We start from the raw sequence: 24797 nt of genomic DNA, 5'->3' as shown, positions 1-24797 counted from the left end.
CCTCGGCTATGGCGGATGAGCATTTACAGTCGACACAGCAGCGATGATAAAATATGCTAATTCCACAGGAGGCATCTGAAGAAAAAATCCGCCTTCTGTCAGTATTGTAGATCTGAGTGCTGCATTTGAAGATACAGCATCTGATTACAACCGCGGTCATAGGTCGTAATGGCCGCAGTCATTGCCAATCTGAATAAGTCTAAGCTTACTCAGAATGGGCGATGGAACTCTCTTGCTGTTGCCAGGAAATCTGTGTTGGAAGCAAACCCTGGTTTGGGCACTCCCACAAAATGAAGGTGACACACCTCTGTTTTGGGGGACGGTCCCTGTCGCAGCACATTCCCCATCCTCAAATGGCCGCAGCTGTTCATTCAGGCTGCGACCTCCAGGGCACTGCAACCGGGGGCCCAATGGCATTGCAGCACTTATGCACTGCGGCTCCAGTGCATGTTCAGTCCCCAAAACATTGGTAAATTGCGACCAGTAGGGGACTATGTAAAACTCTGAATCAGGCCACATGTTGGGAATGTAAGCATTCATCTCCATGAACATTTTAAGGCTACCATATGAATAATAAACTGTCCAAGTTAATAAGCACCTGAAGTTAAATGTTTTAAAAGTAATCTTAAATCACTCTATTAATATAAGACCAAATTAAATGTAAACCAATCAACTTAATTATTCTTCACCTACATCACCTACTCTGGGTATGAACCCACAGTGCATTAAAACACTCAAATGTCTAAGAAGTGAACTTAATACATGTAATTTAATAACAAAAAGTTTGTAAATTAACTCACACCCACATACCTTAATAAACTTTCAGATACAGCATAGTTACACTCAGAGATGGGCAACAAGCATCTGTAGAGCTACAGGTGCCTCTCCAAGGGTTTGCTTGAAGCCCCCAGCTCCTTCCGGCTTTATTGTCATATTTATTTGCTAACTCTTAAATAATACACCTTCTGATTTATTATCAAAGATAAGTGTGTATTTCATTGATTAAATATATCGATTTTATTACTAAGATTAAAAGTTATGTGGGGCTTTTTTGAGAACAAAGGGGTCACCCAATGCCCCCCTAAAGTGTATCAGGTTGCCTCTAGCTGGCTTAACCTCTTCATAAGCAGAAGTCATTTTCACCCCAATGATCAGAATAGTGCATTTTTGTGTTGCATTAGCTATGTAGGGAAAACTTTCATTTGAAGTTACACCATGTGGATTTTACTGTATACTATATAATTTGTTTCAAAATAGATAATGGTTTTTCAACAGTAAAATGGATTCATAAACATTGTGGTTTATGGACAGTAGGTGTGAGTGTATAACATTTCTTTATATACATAAATAGATCAATAGATCAGTTACAAAAGAGTGTTAGTTTGGAATTAATAGGGACAGAGAATAGTTGGCTGTCACTGGGATGCCTTCTCTATTATGAGGCAGTCACTAACATGCTATCTGTGGTCACTAGCAGTCACTAAGAGGATCTTTATTGCAGGCGGTCACTGCATTGCCCTCTGTAATGTGTGGAAGTCACTGAGATGCGATCTTTATTATATGACAGACACTGGGGTTCTCTCTGTACTGTATGGTGGTTATTAGATGCTCTCTGCATTGTATAGAGGTCACTGTGATGCTCTTTGTTTTGTATGTGTCTAAAATGGGTATTGGTAGGCAGTGGCAATGTTGTGTACTTTGTATTTTAACCTCACCTACTTTTCTGTTGGCCCCTGTCTACAGTTCATTTGGTCTCAACCACATGAGGCCATTTTTTGCCAGGGCCACTTTAATTTCCCAATCACCAATTGCACAGGACTAATGGTGATTGTCTTTTCCAAATTTGCACAGTTGGAAGCTATGCAGTACAATCCTTAACATGATATGGCCTCTACAGCAATCATAACTTTATGTCTGAAACATTCTACTTTAATACATTTGATATTGTTAGATAGCATTCTAGAAATAAGCAGTACGAATTGCATCTAATACACATAAGAGAAGTGGTACTGTTTCTGTCAATCATAATTAAAAATGAGGGACATTTTAAAGTACAAATCCTAGGGAACTATTGAGAACATGGAAAGTAGGGACAGTTGGAAACTGCAAGTATCACACTACAAATAATTTAGTTGCTCTCCTAGTGCCTTACTCCAAATCCCTAAATGTACCTTCATCTTACTTGAGTGACAGCCCCATTTTCAGTGTTCTACATTCCTTTCTCAGGCTATCTTTAATATTCATTGCCTTTTCCTGTTTAAGTGGCAAGGGGGAACATGCATTAGGTTCTAAGTAACAAAATAAACAGAGCAAGTGTCACTCTGTGTGTGTTCCCCTGGAAAATGTACCTGTGAATAAGAATTCAGCAATGAAGGTTAAACCAGTTAGAACAAATGTTAAAAATACAGTATGTTTATCACTCTCAGATGTAGGGCCTCATTTACTAACGAGTTTTATCACCAAAACGAGTGATAGATGTCACTGTGTATGATAAATGGTGCTCCAGCCAATCAGCTCCTGTCAACTGTTAGAAAAATTACAGTTGGGAGCTGATTGGTTGGAGCACCATTTATCATACACAGTGACATTTATCACTCGTTTTGGTAATAAAACTCATTAGTAAATGAGGGCCCTAGACAGCTGTCTGTCTGTAAACTAGTTCATGCTTCAGAAGTGTAATCAGCCTGTAGCTTTCGTGCCCGAAGATGACAAGCTCCAGATAACTCTGTGGGAACCCACTACCGTCACCCACTATAATTTCCCAGTGATGCTGCTGTGGTCTCCAGAGCCTCCATTCAGCTTTCAAAGAAGCGAAGGCCTCTTCTAAGAATGGTCTGCCCCACGCATGCTCACCATACTGTACATGATGGTTACACTCTGCAATCATTCTACATATATATGGCCTTTATGGGATTCAGAATATGCTGAGAAGGTGCTGGTTGAACAGATGAACATAGAAAATAAGGCTTGTCTATATGAGGATGCAGGGATTGCATACCAACTTGAAATTTCGGAAAGACAATTATGGCCCAGGCCTAAAGGCGCCCATACAGAGGGTCTGATTCAACGATGGACGCTAATGCATTCGCAGTTGCGATTTCGCATGGAATGCAGCTGCAAAAATATGCTTTTAGCAGAGATCACCCAAACATAAAGACGCCCACTGCTGCCTTCTTACCCGCGTGTGAGTACCTGTGTAAATATCGGTGATATTGAAGTACATCGGCGGCAGTCTTACCCTGCCGCAGCCTTGGGTGCTCTGCTGACAAGCACGTTTGCGTTTCGCTGATCACCCTCGTCACCACCCCCAAAGGCTCACTTCCTGTCAATCACTCTGCGATGGCTCTCCGTGGCCTGTGTGATAGCAGTGTGATCGCAGAGCTGCCTTTGCGCACTACGATGCATGCGCAATGGCATACAATTGCTCGATCTGCGTGGAAATTGCATCTGCGTCCATCTCTGAATCAGGCCCACAGTGCGACTATCGGCTGATGGAGCCGTAAATTGTACAGTGTATGTCTGGGACTGAGCAGCAATAATCGGACAGCCGGGTATGAGAAACCAGAAGCGATAATTAGGGTAATTATGTCACAGTGTATGGCAATGTATGATAATTGGACTGTTTGTCTAATGGTGACTTTCATCTGACAGTGTATGGCTGGCATTAGACAGCAAGATTCCAGAGGCTGCAGGCTCTTTATTTATTCAACTCCCTAGCAGCATAACCACTGAGTTCTGTGATGATGCAAAGCGGAAGAGGAATAACAAAACTGACCTACGATGGCAAAAAATTCAGTCACGGCCTGAGTGCTTATGTATAACTTCACTTCTCATCTATGTTATGAAATTGTGCTTTTGTTCTGTCTTGGATAATAAAAACACGGAAGTCACACATACATGCGTGAGGCATAAGATTGTGTCTATCTATGATAGCATAATTAGGAACTTAGGGCCTGATTCAGAGCCGCTCGAAAGCGGCCGCTCGTTCGCTCCGAGCGATGTTCGCACAGCTACGCATGCGTATGGGTTGTAATGCACATGCACCAACCAGTCATTGCTGTCGGAAATCGTGTGCTAGCAAAATAGCGAATGCCTGCTAATTTGAGTGACAGAATGAGGCGTTTGTGGGTGGTAACAGGGGAAGGTGCTTGAAAACGGGGAGTGGAGATCCGAACGCAGGCGTGCCAAACGGTCAAAATGGGCGTTTTAAGGGTGTGCATAATTAACAAAGCAGCGTCATCGACCACGTCACTTGGTTGTCTTTTAGCCTGAACTGCTCGCCTGATTGCGGTAGGAAAATGCTACCACAAGAATAGCGAGCAGTTCATACACCTTTCGATGTACTCGATTAATCTAATAAATAGCGGAGATAATGTATGATGCGAGCGGCCAAGGGGCGTCTTTACAAAATAGCGAGCGCATGTTTCGTTCGCTCGCTCAGACAGAGGCGTCAACAGACCGCAAAGAGCGAGCTCTCAATTTAAATAGCCAGCCCCTTTTTCTAAACGAGTGTCCGCAAATAGCGTCCGGCTCTGAATCAGGCCCTGAATTTCCCCAATACCACCCAACATTCCTAAACTGATTATGGGGCCTATTCATCATTACGTAATTATCACTCGTGATAATTATGTTTTAAACTCGCTGCGAGTTTAAACATGTATTTGGAGGCATTCATCATTACATAATTACCACTTATCATCATGCCTCTTTGAGAAAAGTATCACTTCCAAAAAGCTGCTATTTTGCTGAAGTCCGCTCTTCGTAAAAATGCTCCTTTTCCTCTACAGCTGAGGTGTCTGTAAGGATTACCTCACACTGCGCATGCGCTGATTAGTCTGACCACACACTTGCAGTAAAGTGAATTGTGTATTTAACATTATATATATATATATATATATTATATAAGAACATATATATACACTTTAAATACACATTTCATTACACAGCAAGTGTTATGAGGCCAGAGTGTGTGCTGTGCTGTTCAAGTGGCCATAGTGTGTGTTGGGAGCTTGGAGGGAAGGATAGGCCAAGGCAATGATGGTGATCCACCAAGGAGAGGAGCCACTGCGGACACCGGACAGAAGCAGCAGAGGTGAGCTTGTTAGTGTCTCACAGCCCTCTCTCCCGTACCCCCCTGCCAGTGTCCCCACAGTCCCATCACTGTACCCCCCTGTCAGTGTCCCCGTAGCCCTCTCCTCCTAGCTTGCCAGTGTTTCATTCGGCATGCAAGCTGCGGGTACCAAGGACGCAGGGAAGAAGGGACTGAGGTGGTGCCGGAGAGCAGAAGACAGCGGGGAGGGATGATAATAGCCAGCAGGGTCCGGGCTCCTGTCTGCGGCTGCTGCCTGGTTGTGCCGGATGGAGGAGTGTCCTGCAGAGTCTTCGTCCAGGTGAGCTGCTGTGTGCAGTGGGGGATGAAGATAGGGGGTAGGGTGGGCACAGGTGAGCAGCAGACTCTGGGCACCCAGTGCACCCTTGGACCGCTTGACTACCTGCCCGGCCGCACTTTGCTGGGCAGCAGGGAGGGGAGCAGCGGCGGCAGCCAGTGGAGTGTGCTCTGAGCTGGAGGCAGTGGGGAGACAGCGGGGAGGGATCTGAAAAGATCCCTCTGCTGCATAACTTGCCGTGTAAACAGCAACTTGTGAAGAGATTCGGGGGCTGTACGCCATCTCAGAGTGGCGTACAGCTTCACTGTCAAATTCTGAAAAAAAAAGCATTTTCGGAACTTGATGAATTACATAATTTTTACATCCCCATACTATGGTTTGGGAACTGTGGAAATTGTCGGGGCAGATTTGTAACCACAAGATATTTGTGATATCTCCTGCGTTACAGCAATGATGAATGGCCCTGACACTTAATTTATACAAAAGTAGGTGAAAATGTTAATTTTCACCAGCTTTTGTTTAAATTAAGTGATTATGAATAGGCCCCTGAATCATAAAGTTATCTGAAGATGGAAACCCCTATTTAAGCACCTTGAGACCTATTGAAGAACAGTGCTATATAAATACAATTATTATTATTTTACATTGTTTTATACTGAATTTCCCAAGACAATGACATTGTTAAGAATAATAATCGAACTTGCTAATTAAGTGAAAGGGGGACATAAAACTGTCGGGGAGATGCACCAAGCCTTGGAGAGAGATAAAATGATTAATTTGTCCAAAGCAACCAATCAGCTTTTAACTATCATTTCAAATGTTGTGCTAGATAAATGACAGAAGCTGATTGGTTGCTTTGTATGACTTTTCCACTTTCTCTCTTCAAGGGGTTTATTTGCGAAGTTTACAGTCCGACACTTCTGTTCCTGTTTAAGCCCGATAATTAAAAGGGCACTGATCTTTTAAATATCGGGGATAAGCACGAACAGAAGTGTAGGTACAACCAGCCAATGCTGCTAAATATAGAATATAAATGTGTCTATCTGTTATATAGCTGCTCAAGATCACCAGCTGCACAGTAGAGTAACAATCATGTCAGTTGTAACTTGTGAACTCTGTGAAAGTGGTATTCAGTAAAAAATAGAGACTCAATGAATACATAAAACATTTTTTATTATTTGTTAAACTATAAAAACAATTTATTATGCAGAAGTGTGAACTGGAGAGATGCAGGGACGTGAGCTGGAGAGACACAGGGGTGTGAGCTGAAGAAACGCAGAAGTGTGCGCTGGAAAGAAGTGTCGGCCCTAGCTAGTCTCGCAGCACCCAGAGTGGCCGCACCCTGCCTGGGACGCGCTGGCTCTAGCTAGTCTCGTAGCACCCAGAGTGGCCGCCCCCTGCCTGGGATGCATCGGCTTTAGCTACTCTCGTAGCACCCAGTGTGGCTGCACCTTGCCTGGGACGCGCCGGCCCTAGTTAGTCTCACAGCACCCAGAAGGGTCACACCCTGCCTGGGACGCGCAAAGACTTGAACTAAAGAAACGCAGGGTGTGAGCTAAAAAGACGCAGGGCTGTGAGCTGGAGAGACGCAGGGGTTTGATATGCAGAGGTGTGAGTCAGAGAGTGTAGAGATGCAGGGGTGCTAGGTGGAGAGACGCAGGGGTGCTAGGTGGAGAGACCCAGGGGTGCTAGGTGGAGAGACCCAGGGGTGCAAAGTGGAGAGACCCAGGGGTGCGAGGTGGAGAGACCCAGGGGTGTGAGGTGGAGAGACCCAGGGGTGTGAGGTGGAGAGACCCAGGGGTGCGAGGTGGAGAGACGCAGGGGTGCAAGGTGGAGAGACGCGGGGGTGCGAGGTAGAGAAACGCAGGGGTGTGTCCCGGAGAGACCCAGGGGTGTGTGCCAGAGAGACCCAGGGGTGTGTGGCGGAGAGACGCAGTGGTGTGTGCCGGAGAGACGCAGTGGTGTGTGCTGGAGAGACGCAGTGGTGTGTGCCGGAGAGACGCAGTGGTGTGTTCCGGAGAGACGCAGTGGTGTGTTCCGGAGAGACGCAGGGGTGTGAGCTGGAGTGCGCAGGGATGTGAGCTGGAGAGACAGGTGAATGATGCTGATCATAATGGCATAACAGCCACCTACTTGGGCAACCTCTAGACTCACGAAGAGTCATCCTTCAGCACTCAGGAGAGGAAAAAACCCCTGTGGAGGAAACCTCTGGGGAACCATGGCTTCAGGATCGCCCTTCCCTCTGGGCATTAAGAGGTGTATTAATAGATAAGAGGAGAGGTTCAGTACTTTCCAATACTTACCAAAGATCAGCAGTTGCTGTGTAGACTAAGGGGAAAGAGAGGAGAAGACATTGTTAGTGTAAGAACAAGCAGAGTGACAAACTGTAAGCGTTGATGTGGTTGTGAAGAGGAAAAATCTCTCTATGTAAATAGGTTAATCCGATTTTCCAACTATTGAGGACATTGAAAATGCCTAACATATAAACAATTGCCAAAAGGGCCAATTTTATTCCCCCTAATGTGTGGATTATATAAATAAGTTCACCCGCCAACGAGGTCCAGCGACGTCTCCCCGCTTAGCTGCTGGCAGCCTAACGCTGCGAGCAATGGGCTTCTATGTCATGTGCATGTGCGATGGTCAGTCTGCGTATGCATCATCTAAAGATGTCAAGAGCGAACTGTGATAATTTTAGATAGATTGTTAAATAGCGAGTGCTAAAAGGGTTTTGTTGATAAATGGAGCCCTTAATATTTGCATAGGCAAAGATACAATCTCTTGTTACAGCTCTATTTCACAATTTTAGTCTATACTATTTTGTCCCATTTTATCATTGGATATACTTTCTACATTTATAAAAAGGTCAGGCATGTCACTATATCCAGATCAGCGGCTTAGGAGAGCGAACAGAGAAAAATAGTCTCCCCAGGTCCAGGTGCTTCTCATGTGGCCCTTATAAGGCCCATCAGATGCCCCACATGCTCCCGATCTGTATGCCCTGCTTTATGCACCCCTATCCTGTATGTCCCCCCCCCCCCCCAATCCTTGTATCATGTATGGTGCTTCCCTGTTTAATTCCCCCACTTCTGGTTTTGTATTGTGCTCCCACATTGTGCTGTCCCCCATATACCCATCTACATGTTTTATATTGTCCACTCTCCTCCACCTGAGTCTCTGTGTTTTGTACTGTGCTCTCATCACACCCCCACACCCCACCGCTACAAATACATTTATCTGCCCCTGTCTGTCTCTCACTCCATCACCCTGTCCCTCCTCACAGCCCATTGTATTACTAATGATCCCTCTGCCATCCCTGATCCCTCTGCACAGTCCTCTGTTACTGTCTCATGTGGACAGTTCTCCTGTCTTTTCCTCGTCCATGATATAAGTTTCTGTTCTTCCAGCTACTTTGTGTTTATCATCCATACTGCCCTCTTGATTTCTCTAATACTACATTATGAATATTTATTCCTAAATGTGTTATTCCTTCCTGTTCATCTCCTAATTATGTTTCCTTGTACATATATTGCCTGTTCTATATTGTCCTGACTTTCACCCTAATACACTGCACCCTGCTTTCCTTACCCACCTCCATCATACCCTGCTATGTAGGACTTACCCCCCTCCATCATACCCTGCTATGTAGGACTTACCCACCTCCATCATACCCTGCTATGTAGGACTTACCCACCTCCATCATACCCTGCTATGTAGGACTTACCCACCTCCATCATACCCTGCTATGTAGGACTTACCTTCCTCCTTCCTGGCCAGTAACTGTAAATTGCAGCAACTGTAGACAGGATGTTACTGGATGAGACACCGTGATGTCACAGGATAGGTGTATGATGTCACAGTAATCATAGCAATGCTGCTGAGTTACAGCTATCATACATATACATCAATTATAACTGGATTTACATGAACTTTCAGTAAAAAAAGAGAATAATGTAGAAAAAGAACTATAAGGCAATGGTGTACGTTGTAATAGTAAAATCTAGACTATGGGGCCTATTCACCATCACTAAAAAAATCAATGGAGGTAATTAGGTTTAGAACTCGCATTGAGTTGTACCTAATTACTGGAGGAATTCATCATTCCTCCTCTTCATCAGTATCTATTCCAAAAAGCTATAATTTTTGCAATGACAGCTTTTCGGGAAATAGATTCTTTTCCCTATCTGCTGTAACTTACCACAGCTGTAATCAGTGCTGCGCATGCGCTGTTACATTCACAAAATCGGTGCATGTGCAGCACTGCCTACAGCTGCGGTAATTCTAAAACCTCTTCCTCCCCTCCGCTCACCTCCCTGTTCCCCGCCTACCTGACCGCTGCAGCCGCGGACCCCGACCTCCCGTCTGAAGAGGAGAAAACTGTAAAGTTAAAAAATATATATTGTACTGTATATTTTTATTTTTAAACTTTACTGTATTCTCCCGGGAGAACACAGTCGGAGCAGCAGCCGGAGCCGGCGGAGGGACGAGGGAGTGACGGAGCGAGCCAGAGGAGGACCTGCCCACCTGCAAGCAGGTAAGTGTAACCCGCTATACGCCACCTGAGAGTGGCGTATAATAGCACCATCATATTCCAAAAATACATAATTTTCAGAATTTGATGAATAGCCTAATTTCTACCTGTCTCCCTTCTCAATCTTCCTTGACAAATTTTTCTACATGTATTCCCCACTTTCTCCCTTGCTCCCACATACTGGGTGACTTCAATATCCCCAGAGTGTGGAAATGAACGCAGGCAGACTTAACCAGGAGATATCAGTGATATCTCCTGTGCTAAGTGTGTTAATGAATACTAAAATAACGGTAATTAGAGAAAATGTCCTTAAAACCGTTATTTGATGAATAGGCCCCTATGTGTCCACCTGGCCATCAGCTTTTCCATATAACCAAATCTATATCCCTAAAACCTAAAAAAAAAACCCTCAAAAATCAGTCTATTGGCTGTCTTAGCATGGATTCTCATGTTGCCCCCAACAGCACAACAGCAATGACCCACATGATTGTAATATTATCATTATTCGGCATTATGGTAATTTTGAGGACAAACATTAGGTCAATTTCCCAATATTGCAGTGTATGTTGCCAGGATTAAAAAGGTGGCTATTATATTCTTTAATAGATTTTACCATAGGAGTGGTTTGGTATCCTCCTAGTCAGAAAAAAGTTGCTGCTAATTAGTTTTTATCTGCTGTTAGGTGGTTCTCAATGCAATAATTGGTGGTTAATGAGTTTCTTCTATAAAATGTATTGCCTTATAGTTATAACAACTTTTAATAATTTGAACCTATGTTTTAGTGCTGGATTGTGTTTATTCTTGTTTTTGATTTGTAAGACACCATAATGCCCCATAGTGTTAGACTGTAGCGATAAAAGGGCATACATAAAACACAAATAAATGTAGGCATGAAAACAAAGGGCCTAGATTAGCCATGAGTCATGAGAGAGGCTACATTCTATTTGAAGATTGAGACTGTTGTTAGGATGCATCAGTGTGGGTAGAGTAGGGTTCACGCTAACAAAGAGATGGGTTTCCAGAGAGTGTTTAAATATTTTAAAGATGGGTGTGAGTATTATTTGGAGTGGTAGGCAATTCCACAAGTGGGTAGCAGCACTAAAGAAGTATTTGTAGGCAAAAGAGAGAGGTGTTTGCCAAAGGCTAGGCATGGCACAGGCCAAAGATATATCAAAGAGAACATGATGGAGAGTATTTTGTGATGAGACTTGAGAATTCTGATGTTGGGATGTTGTTGAGAGCTTTGTAGATAAGGGTGAGTATTTTAATTTGGATTCTGGAGGACACGGGGAGCCAGTGTAGGGATTTGCAAAGTGGCGTACTAGATGTGGAGCAGCAAGAGGAAGATCACTACTGCTGCAGCTTTTATAATGGATTGAAGTCTGAATAGATAGATGAGGGGAATGCCAGAGAAGAGGGGATTGCAGTATTGACGGCAGGAGAGTGGATGAGCGTTTTGGTTGCATGTGAAAAAAAGGTACTGCTAATCTTTCTAAAGTGGTGGCAACAGGACTGAGGGGATGATGTATCATTGGCCTAATTTTATCCTTGATAAACATAATTTCTTGTTGTTCAAAAATTGATTTTAGTTTTGAGTGGTATGTATCGCCACATAACTACACAGGAACACCGAATCCGATAACACCCTGTGGCTACAAAGAGAAAAAAAATAAAGTGATCACATACACAATCACGTTTTATTTTTGGGTTCAGACTTGGCTTAGCTAATATACATGTGTGGCCATCAGGAAAAATTTGGATCTTGTAGCCTATAGGCTACAGTGGTTAACGCCATCAGAAAATTATGTTCACTCTTGGGAGGCCAGCTCCAAGAAAATATGGTTTTCGGCATTTCTGCAGTGCCATAAATACTGTACCTGAGGAACCAATGCAGATATATCTGCTACTGTAGCATTGTTACGAAAAATGGAGGAATGACAGGTTGTTAGGGATAGAACAGTGGGAGTGGAGTCAAACATGATGTTAAGGCAGGTATATCAATGATATAAGTGGCGCACAAAGCTCAAAAACGACACAAATAGTACAGTGATGTTAAGGCAGCAGTTTTTCATATTCAATTGCCTACAAGAAAATGAGGAGCAATAATTTCTATAGAAATATAGAAATTAACATGTTTTTTTTCTTGCAGCTTCAAAGCAAGTACAATTTTTCCTAAAATCATTCTTTTAAGGAATAATTGACGCCACTTGCATCAGAACCCCTAAGACACCCTCCTCCATAATGACTAATTAAGCAATTGGAAGTTCCCAATTAGATTACTTAGTTCAATAATTACATATCATTATTGGTTGTTAAAACTAGGGATGTGCAGGCTCGGATTAGTTCGTATTTTTCCGCCAAATTCAAACTTTTCCCGCCAAAAATCAAGTCTCAGAAAGAGGCAAAACATCATCTTTCATGTACAAACATCATCATTCCTGGACAAAAGTCCATGAAAGGGGGCCATGCCCAATACGTGACGTTATTTGGAGGCATGCACGCCTCCAAATAACTTCAGGCTGGGGGGAGCCTCACTAGCTGGGCTTCCCTCAGCCTTTTCCCATCACTGAATGGATGCGGCGCGCAGTACTGTCCTGCTGAAATCGGGATGTTGGGGAGGGGTGCGCCCTCTATGGGTGGCGCCCCTGTTCGACCGCCTTGTCGAACACCCCTAGAGCCGTCCCTGGTTTGTGATATCATACAAATTGGCCTGCATGCACGGACGATCATAGATATCATTATCGTTCATGCGGGAACGTGCATCATTGGTCGTTCACTGCATGAAAATGAATGATATGAATGATATATCGTTGAACGTTATCATTCATATCGTTCATAGATATCGTACCGTGTGCACGCACCTTAAGGGAAGGAGAGAAATAGAAAGGTAGTTGGTAAGAGTAGGTGGATCGAGAGAGCAGTTGTTTAGGATTGGTGAAATAAAGACATGTTAAAGGGAGGATGGAAATGTACCAATGGAGACAGACAGGTAGAAGAGGTGAGCTAGAGGTGGGCATGCAATGGGGTTGAACAAGTGAAGAGTTTGGAAGGCCATAGGAATGAGTTGACAAGTTGTAGGTTGAAATTACTGTAGTATATCATCTTTGGTTACTGGAGAGAATGAAGTGCGAGGTCTGGATTAGGTACAAGTGGTATACAGGCACCCTGCTAGCCAGAAGCAAGGGCCGTGGGTCGGCACCACCCGTCACAGACACCTAGTTACAGCCCTGTAGTTGGGTATGCATAATATGATGTTTCAGTCGGGCTGCCACTGCAGCTAGGCAAGTCTGGATGGTTGCTGAGGGCACAAAAGTTTAGGTGACCTAAATCATTAAATGATTGACATAATGTCATTCATGCTGTGTTTTTATTGAACTCACTGCACCCTCACATGTGCGCCAGCCCATGCATGGTGGAGCAGCCGTCAGCATTTTTTCCTTCTTTGGCTGCTGTCTGCTGCATTTCCATATCAGTATTACACTGGAAGTGTGGTCCTGAGATATAATATTACAGCCCAATTACACAAGGTTGGAAGCACGGAGAGGGAGGCACCTATCAGATACAAGATGCTTCCGCCAGTGCCTGTAAATCACTTTATTTTTAATTACAAAAGTGCTTTCTCCTCTTATTTAGATATTTAATATTATTTTTAAAAACGTACAGGTTTATAACGTTGTTTTAGTTTGTACATTATAGCTTTTCTAGTTTGTCCTATATTGTGGCAAGATAGGCAATCCGTGACAATAGTGAGAGTTTCTTTGATTAGACTGAGGACTACCCTACTAGCATAAATGCACCTGATATTCCTTATAAATATTAGCAGAGTGTAGGGTGACAGCAGATAGTAATATCAGAAATATGCCCAGCGGATTGTGCTTGGCGCAGTAGCCCTCTGGATATGGAGCTAAACCCAGATACACTTGTATTGGCCAGACATGGTATGCTTGACCAGCTATTAGATTTATTGTAATCTGGCAATAGAGAAAGACACAGAGATATCAAATGTGTAACTGAGGTAGGCAATCTGTGTGGAGTTTAGCATCTTGGAAGTTAGAATAATGCTGAGCATTGTAGTGCGCTGGGCATGAGTTGGACAAATGCATCGGATGATAACCCCAAAGTCCCTTTGTGTATCGGTGGTGGTAAAGGGTACTTGCGGTTATTGTTACTGGCTGTATTGGTGTGTATTCTGGTGGGAGTCTCTGGAGTCCGTCTTCTCCTCATGGCACTGAGGAGTAAAGACATGCAGAGATGCCATCCATACACAGTGGGTCGAACTACTACTAACTTAGCTTGGCTGGCTCCTAGTGTCCGTTCTCTCAGCTGCACCTACAGGATGCTAGACGGAGGCAGCACACGAGCGCACTCCTTCCAACAATAAATTGATTATGAAACTTCCAGTTTGGGTATAGCAGTAGAACAGCCTGTACTTCTTCCAAGTACAGTGACTGGAATAGGGGATGTAGTCAGTATCCTGGTGTGCGGGATGCCGACGGTCTTAATACTGGCGCCGAAATCCCTACAGCGTCGGGATCCCAGCTCCAGTCTCCCGGCTGCCAGCATTCCAAAGGTAAGTATCGGGGGGTTAGGGGAGGGTTAGGTTTAGGGTTAGGCACTACGGGGAGTGTTAGGGTTAGGCACAGGGGGGGGGGGAGACTACGTTTATTATGCGGGAAGGTTAGGTTTAGGCACTATGGGGGGAGGTTAGGTTTAGGCACCGGGAAGGGAGGGTTAGGGATAGTGGTAGTATACTTACCTACTGGTGTTGGGATTTTCACTGTCTGGATGCCACTGTCGGTATTCTGACCAGAGGCATCCCGACTGCCGGGAACTCATACCCAACCCGTTACATAGTGCACCTTGTGTCTACACATGGTAGAGAGAAACTTTAGCAATGGCTTTTTTGTGTTCCAGTGATTTCCCTCATTTCTAGTTTATAGATTGCATTATTATTACTTATTAAGTATAACTTACTAACATTCCTGATTAAAAAACGGGACACATGAATCCACACTTCAAAATACCTAAACACCTACAGTATGCTCATTTCTATTAAATATGAAATATCATTTCCTTTTCTAACGAGAAACCTTTTTTGACCACCCGATGTCAGGACCACTGGGGGTATGCTTATCCTACAAAATGACCACTTTCTATAGGAAAAATGTCCTATAAGATGTAATGATCAGCAGCTAATGAGTTGTAATAACTATTTAAAGAGCTTATATTCCAGTGAAAAATGTGGGTGTTCAAATTTGTGTTTTATGGATTTTACAGTTGTGAATATTTGGAAACGTTGTCTGGGATATAACAGACCATTTATTACCTTCCAGCAACCGTCTACCTTTGCTCAGGCACGTCATGTGATCCGCACAGAGGGCATAGGACTGAGAGGACTTAACAAAGGACTAAGTGCCACTTTGGGTCGCCATGGAGTTTTCAACATGGTTTATTTTGGCTTCTATTTCAATGTGAAGAATGCCTTTCCTGTTAACCAGGTACAACTTATTCAGTGTCTTGTAAAATAGTTTCCTCGTTAGGTTTATTTTAATGCATGCACATCATGTTTAAATAATATATATTCAAAAACCTTGCACTTACGTATATTAATGTTTAAATAGTATTTTTTTTATCTTAGCATTACTGTCTAGTGACATGCTTCCTTATCAAATGAATATGAAATTTCAGATGTAGTATCATCGATATGGGCTATATGATATGGGCTATATGAAAAAGCAGAACTATCTTAAGCGTGTTTGACTATTTGTGTGATCGTAAACAAAGATGTATATCTCTCTCATATCTTCTCTTACTCTATGATGGGCTGGCGTGACCTGTAATTTCATATTCTGCTATATTTTGCATTGCACCCACACACACGTCACCTTTGAAAACAATACTGTTTTTTTGCAGCTGGATTTCTAACCTACAGTCCTTGCCCTTGGGGAATCCATTTTGTCTTGACAAAGGAATTGTTTCTTCCTCTCCCTCATAAACATGTTGCCTTTTATTACGTGACTTCTTCATATTATTCTGTGTTAGTTCAAAATATCATTCCATTGATAGGTTTTAAGATAAGAAGTGAAAAAAAATAAAACATATAAATATGTATAATAGCATAGGTAAAACAGTCAAACGTACTATCATTATTTAAAATAGAACAAAATCTGATCCACGAGTGACAGTTGAGCTACCACAATAATAGTGCAATGTAAGTATAAAAGGGGACCACATTCCCAGAAATTGGTTCTAAGGAGTTTTTCTTTGCTCTCATTTGTCAATAAAAATATGATTTATAGTTATCAGCACTTTTAGACATTAATAGTGATTCATTTTGCTGTTTGCTAATCTTATCACAGATGTAAGGGAGGAGAACAGGAAAGCACAAACTGCAAGCTTCTATTGTATTTATTTATTATCAGTTACTTACTTATATACTGTAGTGCCAGCATATTCCGTTAGTCTTTACAATTGGAAACAAACAGTAATAGTACAAGACTGGAAAACAACAGACAGATAGGGCCTTGCTCACAAGCTTATATTCTATAGGAATATATCTATTGATACACAAGGATAGGTGCTACCTATTGCATATTGGCCCAGCCAGATTGCAGAGGTCCTTGGTGGGCTGAATGATCCAGTCACACAGGAATGTTGGCCTAGGGTCAAGAGGATGTGAAAGCGAAGAAAGAGAAAGTATGTAAAGTTATGTATGGACTGTGGGGATGTAATTTGGTAGGATAGCATGTAGGTGGTTCAGGGATTTGATAAGCTTGTCTAAATAGGTAAATTTTCAGGGAATGCTTGAAGGTTTGGAGACTAGAGGAAAGTCTTATTGTGTGTTTGAGGGCATTCCACAGAGTGGGTGCAGCCCAAAATAAGTCCTCAAGCCGTGAATGGGAGCAGGTGATAAGTGAGAATGAGAGACTCAGATCTTGTGCAGGGCGAAGAGTTTGGGTGCAGCGATATTGGGGCATATTTATCAACACTTAAATGGCCCATTAACCATGCGGAAATGCTAGTTTCCACATATTTAATGTAATGGGCCATTCATCATCAGGGGTCTGATAGGACCACCTGATATTCAGCAAACTCCAAAAACTTTAAGTGCTTCTTCAAGTAGCCCCACTCCTTCCTATGGGAAGGCATTACAGGGATGCGAAGAGGGATCAGAGTGGATCCCTCCGCTGCCTCCTCACTGCCTCCATGACGGCTTTAATCCTATTTGATACCTCTCCCGCAGAGTAAGGGGTTAATGTATCAAGCAGTTAAAAGAGTGGAGAAGTGTACCAGCGGAGAAGTTGCTCATAGCAACCAATCAGCTTTGATGCAACAATTCTCAAGTACATTCTATAAAATGATAGGTAGAAGCTTATTGCTTGCTATGAGGAACTTTATCTCTATCGAAGGCTTGATACATCTCCTCAATCATAGTAGAGTGGTTTTATTATCAGTCAAATAAATTTGTCAAAACTGTTTTATTATCGGCTTTTTTAAATACCATAATGTAGCTGATCACCAGACAATATCACGTTGCACTAGGGAAAACATACATAATCCATACACTGAGTATTGCACCATACTGATAAAAACACATGTAAGGACAGTGTCATTTGAAAGAGCGGAGTCCCCTCTTATATTATATGCCCACTTTGTCGTTATTGTTAGTGATCACCTGTATGAATACCCTTAAATTGCTAGAGAGAAATAATCGCTGTCCAGACAATAATTGTGGTTCCAACGCACAAAAAGTTCTTATTGCAATAAAAGAAAGTTACATACAGAAAATAAGATACGATACAGCTCAATACATACGCGTGCGCACTGGTCCCAGCATACAGGCATCAGTCCAGAAGCTTGTGGTCATCCAAGAAGAATGGCTGTATGTTATAACCAGTATGCCAGCTATATACCCTCCCAGAACAAAGAAACTAGTTAACGGGTTTCCATTGGGTCTTGCTCGTGGACATTCTGGTACGATGCAGGTCATTGGACAGTTCATATAGGATCACTAGGGTATGTCCCAGTTCCCCAGATGTTGCTTTGTGTGGCTTTCCCGCCGAAGAACTGGTTTAAACTAGTAAAAAACACTTCATACAGCTTAACATTCCAACCACAAATTTCATATAGTTCATATCTTGCGAACGCATGATGCGATTTCCTTGCTTGTCAAACCGGAAATCTGCAAATAAACAGTGATTTAGAATGGTACCAAACATGATATGTCTACTAGCTTATGTACCTTAAATATCGTATACATTACATTTCACAACATAAGTATTCACAAATAAAACCTTTAATATTAAGCTTTTAATGTGGAGGAACCTTTTTCTAAGTTTTGGTATGTGTAAGTGCGCTAATATGCGTGGTGCGTTTATGTGTAGAGTGCTTTGATAAACAGCGCAACTGTGCGCTGTGCATCTTATATATTTTATGTTTTATTTAATGTGCGTATGGGGTATGGTAGGACTTTCGACAATATGCGGTAGCAATACAGACGCACAATGCTAATATAATAAAGCATTGTACTCAATGGTTTCATGCTGACGACACAAGATGGCATCGTCAGGGGCAACACAAGATGGCGTCGCCCGACACCAACTCAAGATCTGGTCTCAGCCAATCATCCGGCTTTGACAGTCCACCCTTTGATAGCAAACAATAAGCTATCACACTCTGGTCTTAAATTTATTCAGTCATACACTATGAAATATTATGTAAAGTTATGTTATCGGATGGCGCAATGTGGTCATTAAACCATCAATAATGTGTCCCCGGGAGGGACATAAAACTACAATTATATGCACACCGCGGATCTTGGAAGATCATGGGAAAGATGTGGGGATGCACCTAACCTATAAAGGAAGTCTTGAAGGGGATAGGGAGTTACATTATTTAGGATGTTTAAAATAACATTTAATAATACATTTCATGCATGGCTAAATCTATACATCATCTGATGGTACATTCTAGTTCAGGTTTGTAATGCAGTTCTTCATTTACCTTAGTATGCATACTATTTCTACTAACCACCATCATAATTTCATTCTCCCGGTTTACCTTAGCATTACATTTTCCACACTTCAACACAGCAGGAACACATCTGACACATAAGCCAATTACTAAGATGACAACCAATATGAGGATCAGGAGTTTACCTACACTAGCAACCATTTCCTTGACCCACTCTCCTAGACCAGAGAACCATTTTACAGGGTTCAACCAAGAGAACCACTCTTCTACCTTTTCCTCTACCTCAGTCAATGAGGCATTATGGTTCTTTCGAAATTCCCATTTCAGCTGCAGAATCTCATCCATCTTCCAGTCTATCACCACCTTGGGATCACCAGTATTATTTGTGATATAAGTGCAACACTTGACACCAATTTGGGTGGCCAGAGTAACACAGTATCCACCAGTAACAGCTGTTAAATAATTTAATACTAGTCTATGTTGCATAAGTTCTTTCTTATAGGCCTGTAGCTCCTTACCAGTGTACCTGAACGTGTCATCATACATCTCAGTGATATTATCTATTAATTTAGCACGGTCTTGGATATATCTAAAATTTAAAGTACCCCGAGCGATCTTGGTGGGATCTAATGCTACCAAAATTTGGAAGCCAGTTGTCTCGCTAATCAACTGTGTGGCTGTGTGTACATCACCAGGTATCATATTCCTTTTGTCTCTCTGTTCATACTGTGTGTGAAGATATGGTGATGGTGTGTTATTATGAATACCAAGTGTTTCACCATGTGTAAGGGTCATAACCTCTGGGAGTACCCTTCCCAGATAACATAAACCTTCAGAACTTGGAGAGAGCCACTTATACGCTTTCCTTCCACATATAAAATACACATCATCTGGGAGTACATAAGGGATAGAATGCATCATTATCATCGGACACAATTCTCTGACAAATAATCCTACCCCAGATTTTCCCATTTGACTAATACATGTTTTAGGTTGTACAATAACTGCATAGTACCCTTCTGGTACTCTGCCAACCATTACCTTGGTGGAACTAAGTGTATACTTATACAGGAAGTGTCTTCCGCTGGTAATGTTGCGTATAAGTTCACCATCTACTGGTTCATTATCAGCTCTGTGTGAAAAGGTCATTGTCTGATTGTTCCCGGACACCTCCCAATTTCCTGGTTTATTCTAATTGGTGATGTTCAGACATAACAGGGATCTATCCACCTGGTACTGATGGAGCTTAAAATTTGGAGGCTTGGACTTAACGAATTTCCCATCCAGCGTTTTCCCCTTAAGTAATCCAAGAACCTCATAGACATTTAACGGGAGTGGTACTAAACCTACATTATGTTGTCCCTGAGGCACATGAGTTCAAACCCAACATTCAGTCTGGTTTAAGACCTTACCCACTAAGGAATGTTAATCCTCTAAAGGATGCTTGCACAAATACAGGTTACTCTTGGCATTGCTGAATGCACTTTTCATCAATTAGAGATCCACAGTTTGCACACATACAGTATTCCTCAGACAATAGACCTTCACACTGACTCAGAGTTTCTAGAATGACAGATCTCTTACTTACTTTACTGAGTTTGGTCAGATACCGCCCTTGTGAACGTATTGCTCCTTCTCCCGACTCCACTCCATCGGTATCACCATCGACCTCTCCCTCCATCACCTGTCCACCGTTACAGAAACAAGACATTCCGAACCAAACAAGGATGATGAGAACTCTGGAAGAAAATAGGAACGCAACCCCAGCCTGCCACTCCATTGCTGGAATAATGGGCTGTAAATTTCCCAAGCTCAGGTATCTCACTGCAGTCTTTAACTCTCCCAGAACAAGTTCACAATTGACAGGTCTGTGTTATCTGTCTCGACTATGTCTTGTATTTCCACCGGATAGTTGACCTTCCTGCAGTGAGTGGAATGGACCCAGGTATCTCTCTCTGCCACTTTCAAGGTTGCCACTTTGCCACTTTCAAGGTTGTCGTACTTGTCAGTAACACTTGATACGGACCTTCCCACCGATCTGTCAGATAACCTGAATGTAAGAAATTTCTGATCATATCAAATTCTCCAGGTTCAACATCATAACAGTTTATTTCTGGCATATCAAGTGACAACAATTTCAATTTCTGCTGCTGATGTTTCAACTGTTTACTCATTGTTATAAGATACTTTATAGTAACTTCGTTGTTACTCTTCAAGTCTTTCTGTGGACTTACAATCAGATAAGGTTGTCTCCCGAACAGTATCTCAAGGGGGACAAATTAAGAGGGGGTCTAGGAGTTGTCCTGATGCTATGAAGGACTAGCGGTAAGGCTTCTGGCCAACCTAATCCAGTTTCAGCCATGATCTTACTCAATCTCTTTTAATAGTACTGTTCATCCTCTCCACCTTGGCGCTGGCTTGCGGTCGGTAAGGGGTGTGAAGCCTACTATTAATACCCATTAACTTACACATGTTCTGGAAGACGTCACCAGTGAAATGAGTACCCCTATCACTTTCTATGATTTTAGGGATACCTTACCTGCATACAAACTCCTGAACAATCTTTTTAGCAGTAAACACAGCAGTATTAGTGGCAGCTGGATATGCCTCTACCCAATTAGAAAACACATCAGTACAAACTAATACATACTTGAGATTCCTGCAGGGTGGTAATTGGATGAAATCAATTTGTATTACCTGAAAAGGTCAGTCTGTCGGAGGGATGTGAGATGGCTCAGTCGGTATTGTCTTCCCGACATTCTTCCTCAAGCAGGTCAGGCAGGACATTGCCATTTTCTCAGCTTGAGAAGAAAAGCCTGGTGCACACCAATATGCTCTGACCAACTTGCACATACCTTGTTTACCTAGGTGTGTCAGACCATGCGCTGCCTCAGCCAAGCTTGGGTAGTATGCCTTGGGAGCCACCGGTTAGCTTGTCCATCTCTCCAGAGTCCAGAGGACTCTTGCCCACATCCCTTGGATCTCCAGACTGCCTTTTCCTGAATGGAACACAAATTTTGCATCTCAATTAATTTCTGCATATCAATCATTTGAAAAAACATCATCTTATCATCTGGTATGTTAACTCTTAACCCTGTTGCCCATTTGGTAGCTTTGTCTGCTCTACTATTGCCCAGTGACACCGGATCTTCTTCACATGTATGGGCTTTACACTTAATGATGGCCACTGCCTTTGGTAGTTGGATCGCTGTCAATAGTCCTTTTATATGTTTTGAGTGTGCTACTGGTGTGCCTGCTGCTGTCATAAAATTTCTAAGACGCCATAGAGCTCCAAAATCATGTACGACTCCAAAGATGTACCTAAAGTCAGTGTATATGTTAGCAGATTTGCCTTCTGCCAACTAACACGCTCTTCTTAGTGCCACTAGCTCCGCCACTTGGGCCGAGTGAGGTGGACCAAGGTGTTTGGCTTCTATAATGTCCTCGTCATTTACAACAGCATAACCTGTACATAACTCTCCAGTGTCAGTTTGTCTATGAAACTCCCATCCGTGTAAAATGTCTCATCTACATTTTCTTTAGTTGTATCACGTATGTCAGGTCTTGCAGTAAAGGTCTGATTCAAATATTCCATACAATCATGTGCATCAGTATACCTGCAAAACTCACCTTCCACCAGCGACTCACCTCTCTCCACCCTTTGTGCATCCTGAGGCACATATGGTAAATATGTTGCTGGGTTTAACATACTGCACCGTTTAATGGTGATATTTGCAGGTGCTATTAGAGCTAGTTCCCATTTCATGAACCTAGCTGAGGAAACATGTCTGGTTTGGGCAGAATTCAGCAAAGCAGATACAGCATGGGGTGTATAAACAATCATATCATGGCCTAATACTACATCCTCACTCTTACTGACCAAAAGAGCAGTTGCTGCTACACTTCTTAAACATGTTGGGAGTGATCTTGCCACATTGTCCAATTGTGCACTGTAGTATGCTACAGGTCTACTAGCATCACCATGTTTTTGTGTGAGGACACCTGCTGCACAGCCATTAGCCTCTGTACAATATAAATCAAAAGGTTTTTCATAATCTGGTATTCCCAATGCAGGTGCTCTTGTCAGACTATCCTTAAGGTTAAGGAAAGCCTGCTCTGTTTCCTCAGTGTGTGTGACACAGTCAGGTTTTGAGGAAGAAACTAAGTCCTGCAATGGTAAAGCCAAAATAGAAAAACCTGGGATCCACATTCTGCAGTATCCACACATTCCCAAGAAGGTACGGATTTGCTGTTGATTTTGCGGCAGTGTCATGGTCTGTATGGCCTGTATTCGGTCAATAGTCAGATGTCGTAGCCCCTGGGTTAGGCAGTTTCCCAAGTATTTAACCCTGGTCTGGCATGGCTGTAATTTGTCCTTAGCAACCTTGTGTCCTGTCTGCGAGAGATGAAGCAACAGTAGTTTAGTATCATTTAAACATGACATAAATGAATCAGAGCACAACAACAAATCGTCTACATATTGTATTAGAACAGATCCATTGACAGGTTGAAAAGATTATAAACATTCGTGTAAGGCCTGGGAGAAGATACTGGGGCTGTCTATGTAGCCCTGGGGCAACAGTGTCCGTGTATATTGTGCCCCCTTGTATGTGAAGGCGAATAAATACTGACAGTCAGGATGAAGAGGGACAGAGAAAATGGCAGAACAGAGGTCAATAACAGTAAAATGGGTTGCATTTGGTGGGATCTGCATGAGAATTTCAGCTGGATTTGGCACTACAGGGAATTGGCTCTCAACTACCTTATTAACTAGTCTATAACCCCTCCCACCACTCTTCTTCACAGGAAAGATGGGGCTGTTGGCTGCACTAGCTGTATGGACTAAAATCCCCTGCTGGATCAATTCTCAATTATGGGATACATCCCTAGCTCCAAAGGGTACTGAGGGATTTTTGGAGCCTGTCTTCCCACCTTTAAGTTGATCATTACAGGAGCTACATTTGCCATTAATCCAGTGTCCTGTCTATCTTTGGTCCAAAGGGAACCCGGTATTTGAGATAACATCTCTTTACCTGGGATGTACTTTGCTTGTAGGTTAGTAGGAGCCGCCGCTGCCAGGAGAAAAGAATGCCTGGTATGCAATGGCCCGATAGTAACCTCTGCAGATTCGGTTAAAGGATAATGCTGCACTTTACCCGTTACACCCATTGCTAGTACTGTCTTGCAGGTCACCTGTAAATTGGATGGAGATTTTAACACTGATGTGGTGGCCCCTGTGTCTACAAGAAAAGTATGTTTAGTATCAGCTACATAAACCATCATTACAGGTTCTTCCCTAGTACTCCCAGTTAACCTGACTGGCGGCTGTTCAGAATCAAATTCCGACTGTAAAAGCCCAACAGGAGGAGATCCTGATGCCGCCCGGTAAGTATCCTAACCCTCCCCTCTCCCCCCCTAACCCCCTCTTGGTGGCGCCTAATCCTAAAACTCCCAGGGCGGTGCCCAACCCTGTCCCCCCGGGGGTGCCTAAACCTAACCCCCCCCCCTTTCCGCACTCTAAACCTGACCCTGCCGGGGGGTGCCTGACCCTAACCTCCCCCCAGTGGCGCCTAACCCCCCTTTTCCCTAGTATAACCCTCCCGGAGGGGTGCCTAACGCTAAGTCTCCCCGGGGGTGCCTAAACCTAATCCTCCCCCCCTGCGGCTAACTAAGATGCCCGGGACTTACCTTGTTCGGGATGGCATCTGTCAGGATTCCAGCATCGGGATTAAGATAGGTGTCGGTATATCAACGCCTATCTTAAGGCCCGTGTCGGGCTTGAACCGTCTGCATTTAGACCGATTGCATCTCGTCCGGGGGTCTAATAACTACATCCCAGCAGTATACAAAAAATAAAATTTTCCACAGGAAGAGAGGAGCTCTAATGCCCAGATGTCCCCCATCTTGTG

At 43.0% G+C, this 24797-nt stretch overlaps 1 protein-coding gene across 2 annotated transcripts in view; it reads left to right on the top strand.

The window, feature by feature from the left end:
• Positions 1-24797, top strand: part of SLC25A21 (solute carrier family 25 member 21) — a 536964-nt gene that overhangs the window by 442108 nt on the left and 70059 nt on the right. For both annotated transcript variants that reach the window (XM_088471286.1, XM_088471285.1), the window contains one exon: positions 15249-15413. In XM_088471286.1, coding sequence (XP_088327412.1) covers positions 15249-15413 — 165 coding nt within the window. The remainder of the gene's footprint in view (positions 1-15248; positions 15414-24797) is intronic.

Source organism: Taudactylus pleione, unplaced genomic scaffold, assembly GCF_031769625.1.
Source record: "Taudactylus pleione unplaced genomic scaffold, aTauple2 ptg000113l, whole genome shotgun sequence".
Classification (NCBI taxonomy): domain Eukaryota; kingdom Metazoa; phylum Chordata; class Amphibia; order Anura; family Myobatrachidae; genus Taudactylus; species Taudactylus pleione.
Note: the sequence above shows the minus strand (reverse complement) of the source record. Positions and strands in the feature narration are given on the sequence as shown.